Source organism: Cebus imitator, unplaced genomic scaffold, assembly GCF_001604975.1.
Source record: "Cebus imitator isolate Cc_AM_T3 unplaced genomic scaffold, Cebus_imitator-1.0 Scaffold446, whole genome shotgun sequence".
Lineage (NCBI taxonomy): Eukaryota > Metazoa > Chordata > Mammalia > Primates > Cebidae > Cebus > Cebus imitator.
The window spans coordinates 450,047-458,048 of NW_016107761.1; the positions used below are offsets into that span (position 1 = coordinate 450,047).

Sequence of the window (8,002 nt, forward strand, 5' to 3'; positions counted from 1 at the left end):
TTTAAACTCAACAACGAAACGTGAATGGAGAGCATAGGAAAGCAGAGGAAAACATCTCAAAATTTAATTATTTTTTTACCCAAATGAGTATGCTGTTAATTTTAGAACTGGGACTGCACTCTATCACCCAGACCGGAGTGCAGTGGTGCGATCACAGCTCACTGCAGCCTTGACTTCCCTGGGCTCAAGCGATCCTCCCACTTCACCCTCCTGAGTAACTGGGACCATGGGTGTATGCCACCATGCCTGGCTAATTGTACTTTTAGTATATGCAGGGTTCTGCCATGTTGTCCAGGCTGGTCTGGAACTCCTGGACTCAAGAGATCAACCTACGTCAGCCTCTCAAAGTGCTGGGATTACAGGCATGAGCCATTGCTCCAGAAGTTAAGGTCCTTCTTGATGTGAGAGAGCCAGAACTTTTGCCACGTGGACCCTCCAGAGGAGAGCAGGGTTCATGGACATGCTGTTGGGTGTATGTACCCGCAACTGCAGCAAAGCATGTAGCTCTGCCTCTGGGTCATTCTGTAGTTCCAAAATGTTTCACAAGCAACTACTGAGCTGCTCCCTCAATCTGAAGGACTTTACATTATTTATAGCCAAGACTGTGCAATATTTCTCTCTTTTGCTGCTCTAGTAAAAATAATGTTTAAGAATTTATAAAGTTTATGATTCTTTCACCCATCAGCACCTGTGCCTCATTGACTTTTCCTCACAAAGTGTTCATGATCATTCATCTTCTGATTTTCAAAAGGATTTGCTCAAAGAATGTTTGCTGAACACAGTATAAGGTCTTAGTAATTTAAATAACTGCTTTAATTTCAGACATTTCTCTTTGTTTGTTTGTTTGAGACAGAGTCTCACTCTGTCGCCCAGGCTGGAGTGTAGTGGTGTGATCTCGGCTCAGCGCAACCTCTGTCTCCCAGGTTCAAGCAATTCTCCTGCCTCAGCCTCCTGAGTAGCTGGGATTACAGGTGCCTACCACTGCGCCTGGCTAATTTTGTATTTTTAGTAGAGACAGGGTTTCACCATCTTGGCCAGGCTGGTCTTGAACTCCTAACCTCATGATCCACCCTCCTCAGCCTCCCAAAGTGCTGTGATTATAGGCATGAGCCACCGCGCTCAGCTCTCTCTTTGTTTTATAGAGACACACATTGTTTTCTCAATGGACAAGGACTTTCCTCAATCTCTACATCACCCACATAGTAGCACAAAGGAAATATTTGTTGAATGAATGAGGTTAGTTTTTTCCTTTTTTTTTTTTCATATTACATCAGCAGAGTCTGTTTAATATCTTTAATAATTATATCATTTCTAAAGCTTTCCACAAAAGGGTATTACAGTTTTTTTAACTTGTTGCAAACATATCTTAAAAAAAAAAAGGAAAAAAGGAAAAAGTCAGACAATACTGAAGCTATAATACAAATTTTAAATTATTGACATATTTCATAAAACACAATGAAGAACACTTTATTTAAATAAAAAGAAAATAATATTTCCACTAGGCAATAAATCCAACAAATTTCTTTTCTCTACATATCTACATCCAATGTTGATATTTTATAGGCTAGTTTCTAAACAGATGCAAATTTTTACAAAGTGATGAAAGCCGTGTGTTGCTTAGGAATACTGTGGTTCACATACCATATAGGTTGTTTTACAGCAGATACTAGTTTGCCAAGCCTCAGATGGCAAAATGCTAAGTTGTGAATTCTGTATTGTCCAGCTAGTTGTTTCTCCTTGCCCTAGAGACTCTGGCAGCATGTACTGTTGAGAGACCACCTTATTGCTGCCACTTCTCTTCTCATAGTTGAATCCACTATGGGAGAATATTCATATCCTTAAGATGCAAGTCCAAGCAAAAAGCCTCCCACAAATCCACTGGATATCACAATGTTCTGCTTGATAAATTCTGTTGCTTCTTCAATTAAATTGTTGATTTCAGGTGCTGCTTTGTTCGCTCGTTTCTTAATCTGTCTTTTTGCTTTGTTTACATCCTTTTCAACCCTCTTCCAGTCAATCTGCACATAGCCACTATGACTAGCAATCTGAAGGAGAAGAAAGCCACCACCTACTGCAGTTGCTGCAAGTTTTCCAACTTTCTGGAAGAGAAATCCTGCACACCAGCCAGTAACGCCACCCATTACAATCTGGGTAGCTACTGAGTATTTTTCTACCATAGGTCCCGAACTGTGGCCAAACACTCGATTCCACCACTGGTGTCTTCTTGCATACTCAGTTAAATCCAACACTTCGTAAGAGTCGTCATCACTTTCATATTCTTGGGGAGGGGGGTTCCGGGTCGCCATGATACCGCCGGCGGCCAATTCTGTAGTGGTCCCCTGCTTTTCCTTTTTAAAATAATCTTGATATGTCACTACATATTTTGGTACAGATGTTTTCAATGTTTGGTTATTCGAGGAGACTGAGTTGGCAAAACTTTAATGCTATGACAGAAACAGTGAAGCTTGCATTTAGTTTAGGAATGTTGAGAAGACATATGTACACATTTTCCTCTTCATGATCCTCCTCACCTAAAGCCATGGACTGTTGGAATGTCTGCAGAGTATGTTGTACATACAAAGACATTTTCACTCTTACTTGTTGGAATCCTTGAATATCTGGTCCAGTTACCACGGGTTGGTGGTGATTTTTTTCAAAACTAAAATTAAAAAATAATGGATTAGTAAAATCTCACCACAAGGATACATGTAATAAAAATTCCCAAACACAGATAATGGAAAATGAATGTTAAGACTCAGATAAATATAAGTCATTGGCTTTAACTTGAGAAATGTAGCTTTTCCCCCAGCTTTCTTACAGATTCCTCAATTATAGTACAGAGGAGATAAATTTTAAATGCTTTCCAGTTCTCAAGTTGCTAGTCCAGTTTGGACCAGCTACTTTTCTTCTTCATTTGAAACTTTCCAACAATAAAGATGATAGTCTTCTTGTAATTGATCCCTACAGAATTGAACTGATGCTGCTTTTGGTGTGGACCCAAATCATAGCCCTTCAAGGAGTTTGTTAGCAGAGTTAGAAGCCACCAAATTCTAAAAGTCCTAATCTCTTATTTGATGAAAACTATAGTGCCACTGGAGGTAGAAACCTATCCTGTCCTCGAAAACTATTGCTCTTGGTTGGGCACGGTGGATCATGACTGTAATCTCAGTACTTTGGGAGGTTGAGACAGGCAGATCACCTCAGATCAGGAGTTTGAGACAGCCTGCACAATATGGCAAAACTACATCTCTACAAAAAATAAAAAAATAATTAGTAGGGCATGATGGTACAAGCCTGTAGTCCCAGCTACTCAAGGAGGCTAAGGTGGGAGGATCCTTTGAGCCCAGGAGTTTGAAGCTGCAGTAAGCCACGATTGCACCACTATGCTCCAGCCTGGGCAACAGAGTAAGACCTTGTCTCAAAAACAAACACACTATTGCAAGTTAGTTGTGATGTAAAAGGTATAACAATTAGAGGACATAGGAGCAGACATGGTGGCTCATGCCTGTAATCCCAGCACTTTGGGAGGCCAAGGCAGGTGGATCACGAGGGCAAGAGATAAAGACCATCCTCGCCAATGTGGTGAAACCCCATCTCTACCAAAAGTACAAAAATTAGCTGGCCATGGTGGTGTGCACCTGTAATCTCAGCTACTCAGGAAGCTGAGGCAGGAGAATCACTTGAACCTGGGAAGCAGAGGTTGCAGTGAGCCGAGATTGTGCCACTGCACTCCAGCCTGGCGACAGAGTGAGAGCTGTCCCCACACACAGTCTCCTATCCCCACCTAGCCTTCGATTTCCATCACTATAGTCCAGAACAAGTATTATTTATAGTTAAAAGGTGCATCAGTCAGCTCAGCTTACTAAAGTTCCAAATGCATTCAGCCGCCTGCTGCTAAAGCCCGGTTTCAAAGTCTTTTATCTGTCACCAAGGCTAGCCATCCAAACCATTGAAACTCAGATTCATTACAAGCCTGTGACAGAGGCCAACCCCAGGAGCAGAAGCTCCCTCTCTGCCTCACAGTTCTGATCTCACTTCAAAGATCCAGTTTCCCTCACAACCCTCCTCCTACCTGAGATCATGTTCTTGTGACTTTTTTAATCTCAAGATTACTACCCCCCCCCCATTCACCTGAGTGAATCACAAAAGAGTGGCCAGCGGTACGGGCCTAAGCATACATGAGTTCAGAAAAGGAGGTCATGCATGACTTTTAAGAAATGTCAAACCAAACAGATTGCTATCAAAGAGAAACAGAAACCCCAATATCAAGTATTTGAAAAGTATAACATTTGCAGCAAAATATTACAAATAAGTAATACTAGATAATGGACGGTATCTGATTAGTTTCCATTTTATAACTCTTTTGGCCCAGGGTCAAATACGAACTATGATACTTCATTAGTGGTCACTTTAGCTCTTCACTGCTTTGTATTCTTTTAGCTGGTATATGTATGCTACATGGTCAATTTCTGGGATGTTCACATCCTATTTTTATATCCCCTTTGCACTTAGCAGTGATGTGTACCTAGACCTCCATCATATGTATTTGAACATGGAAGCAATTACTCCTCTCTAACAACAACTGTAAAAAAATATGGAAGCTCAGTGTTGTATCAGTAAACCGGCAAAATCACCAGTTTCTGAATGTATAAGAGAATGTCAACTGATGATTCAGCTTCTAGCAACCACACTTATTTCTACAAGCATAGAAATGATGATATGTTGCATAACAATAGTAGTCTAATTAATTATAATAAAATAATGTATGAGTGTGTTCAGCAAATATTTAGTGAATGCCTACAATTTGCCAGTAAAAAACAAAACAGACACAAATCCCTGCCTTCGAGAAGCTAACATTAGAGTAAGAAAAGCAAACCATAAAAAATATAAGTAAGTAAAAGAGAAAGTGGTAACACTAAGGAGAGGAAAAAAAAAACAGGACAGGGAATAGTAGTATGGGGTATTGCAATTTAAATACAGTGGCAGTGACAATTCCTGAAATAAGTGAGGGAGTGAGCCATGCTAATATATGGGAATAGCATTCCAAGTGCAGGAAATGAAAAGGTTTTGGACAAGCTCAAGGAATGTCAAGAAAGCCAAAGGGATGAGCTCAGTGGAGAGGAAGGTAGAACAGCAACCCATGACTTCAGAAACACAAGATAAGGGACACAGATCATAGAGGGCACTTTAGTTCATTATGAAGACTGAAGCTTTTAAGATGAAAAGCGAATCCAGAATTATGAAAGAGATGTGACATGATATGATTTATATTTTTCAGGGATCCTGCTGGCTGTTGTATTGAAAACAGACCAAAAGCAAACAAGAGCAGAAGCTGCAAAACCAGTTAGGAAGCCATTGCAATAATTCAAGCTAGAGTTAAGAGTGGCTTGCCCCGGAGCAGCAGCAATGCAAGTGGGGAGTGGTGATAAGTAGTAGAGTCACAGATTCATTTTGAAGGTTGAGTTAACAACCTTAACACTCACCATGACTTTTTCAAATCTTGTGTCATGGTCTGACTTTCAAAAAGATTGAAGTGATAGAACAGCTCTCTACATATGAAACCACAACGCAGAAGCGGGTCATCTACCAATGCTTTAGCTCTAGGTTAAATGGAGTTGCTGAATGATTGTACATAGAATGGAAAAGGTTTTGTCCAGAGGAACTGGAAGAACGGAGTTGCAGAAACAGAAAAAATAGTGAGAGAAGCATGTTGGAGTTGGAGATCAGAGAGTATCAGGAGTTCAGTTTTAGATATAAGTTTTAAATCAGACATGTATGTAGACATGTAAAGAAGGGATATGCAAGTGTGAATCAGAGAGATACAGCCTGAAAATCAGACCACTTAGATCACACTTTTTATTTATTTTTTTAATTTAATTTTTAATTGTATTTTTTGTGTGTGTAAGTGGTCTTTTGCTTTGCATGCCTTTTAGCCTCCAGCAGGGGTTCAAGTGAGACTCTGTGAAGTTCTGTGTGTGTCTCTTATTTTAATTTCAATTTTTATTTTAGATTCAGGGAGTAAATGTACAGGCTTGTTATGCGGGTATGATGCATGATACTGAGGTTTGGGCTTCTGTTGATCCTGTCACCCAGATAGTGAACATGGTAGCCAACAGGAAGTTTTCCAGCCCTTGCCCCCATTCCTTCCCTCCTTTTGCAGTCCCTGGTGTCTATTATTCCCGTCTTTATGTCTGAGATCACACCTTTCAGAAGCAGAGTCTCAGATGGAGATTCTTGTGCACGTTACATTTTGAGTTGTTGTTTTCAGGGGGAAAAAATACTATAGGAAAATAAGAGACACAGGATAGGGGAAGAAAAGAAACTAAATTTTTTTAAAGTGGTTTCTAGATCAATATACAGTCACTTTGATCCCATGGGGAGATTTGGAGTGTAGTTTGACCCCGAAGGTTGTCCCATTTGAGGGCAAGGAAGCGGAGCTGTTATAAGCCTGCATTAAGTAGTCATTAGCCAAGAACTGCTCAAAGAGAGGGATGGAACAACCAGACTTATTTGGGTAGAGTGGCTTCCATCAGTCAAAGGTAATCCTTGAGAACCATTAGCAGTCATTAGTAGCCAACATCTGCAGCAGGTGACAATGGTTATATCAACCCTGTAAAGTGGATTCAGTTGGAAGGAGGGTGCACCAAGAGCATCTATTGTAATCTACCCCTTGTACCATTCGATGTTAGCATATTCTCACGTTAGGTGCACTTTACCCGGTCAAAGCTTCTCCAGGATTCTGAGGAGCTGAAATTTCTGAAGAAACTGACAGAGAGAGATTTAGTGATGCAAACTATATACAGTCTCAACTGCTGCAGCTGGTCATGAGGCCATGACTAATACACATCATTATCTTCGTCTACAACCGGCTCCAAATATCTCTTACTCTTGGTTAGCACTGAATGCAATGTAGGTGGCTGTCCTGATGAGGAGTCCCAAACCCTCATCCCTGAGAGATCTAAGTCCTGATAGCCATGTCTTTATCAACAGTACTTGCTGTACCTGCCTATTTGCAGTAGAATTGACCATGAAAGTGCTAAGAGATATGGTCACATGAGTGCTTCACATATTCTTCCCAGCGCCTATTTCCACATTATGATCATAGTCAATTTCTCCTGAGAGTTGACAACTCTTTTCCTAGCCTCCTGGTCTTCTGGGATCAGGAGCTTAAAATGACCAGGTGGCAGCTGTAATTTTATTAGGACTCTTCTTGTGCCCCTTTTTGGAAATGCTCCCCACTCTGAGCACCAAGACCTCTATACATACAGAGGATAAATCTATAAGCACAGGAACCACAAATTCTCCAAGTGGTTCTCCAGGAGATACGGTGAGCAGAGCCACCTCTACTTCCGCACCTCGAGTCCTAGAGCCATGTGGTCTATGTGTTGGAGACACAGCACAAAATCATAGCCATTCATTTAAAGTATATTCCCTATTTTAAGGGTAGCAACTCACCTCCACAAAAAATGTCATCTCAAAGTTGGTGCCTCAGCTGCACACCCAAAAGGTCATTCCAGCTCTTTCAGAACAGGCAGTTTCCAGCTGGTATAGCTGGTGCCTGCAAGTATGCTAGAGAATGTAGCAGAGAGAAAATGGTGGTGCAGAGCTTGGAATTCCCAGCTCAAGATCCAGCAAAGAACCAGAAAGTTTCTATGACTGTGACAAAGAATCCCTTTCACCTCTGACTGTGGAGTTGAGATTTCTGAAAAACAAACCTAAAATCTGTTCTGTGGGTGGCCGAATTACAATGCCACATTAACTTCCAACCTTGTAGTGTCTCTTGAAAAAGTTAGGGTATTAATCAGCTAGGAGTCTGGCCCAGAAAACTGGGGTGGAGACAAATGGGCAGATTCCAGTACAACTAGAAGCATGAACTCCTAAATTCTGCCAGATCTTCTTTACCAAAAGAAGCAGTTGTTCCTACTTTATCGGAGGAGATAGATCACTTCTTTCCTGCAGAAGGCCTGTAAGGGACCCACTTCAAGTAGTTTCTTTGCAAGGC

The 8,002-nt window shown here is 41.0% G+C and overlaps 1 protein-coding gene across 1 annotated transcript; it reads right to left on the bottom strand.

Moving 5' to 3' along the window:
- Nucleotides 1–1,451: 1,451 nt before the first annotated feature.
- On the bottom strand, nt 1,452–2,334 carry LOC108291106 (FUN14 domain-containing protein 1). Its single transcript, XM_017511290.2, has one exon. It carries the CDS (start codon nt 2,304–2,306, stop codon nt 1,839–1,841), a length of 468 nt encoding a protein of 155 aa, XP_017366779.1. The 5' UTR covers nt 2,307–2,334; the 3' UTR covers nt 1,452–1,838.
- Between the last annotated feature and the right edge of the window lie 5,668 nt (nt 2,335–8,002).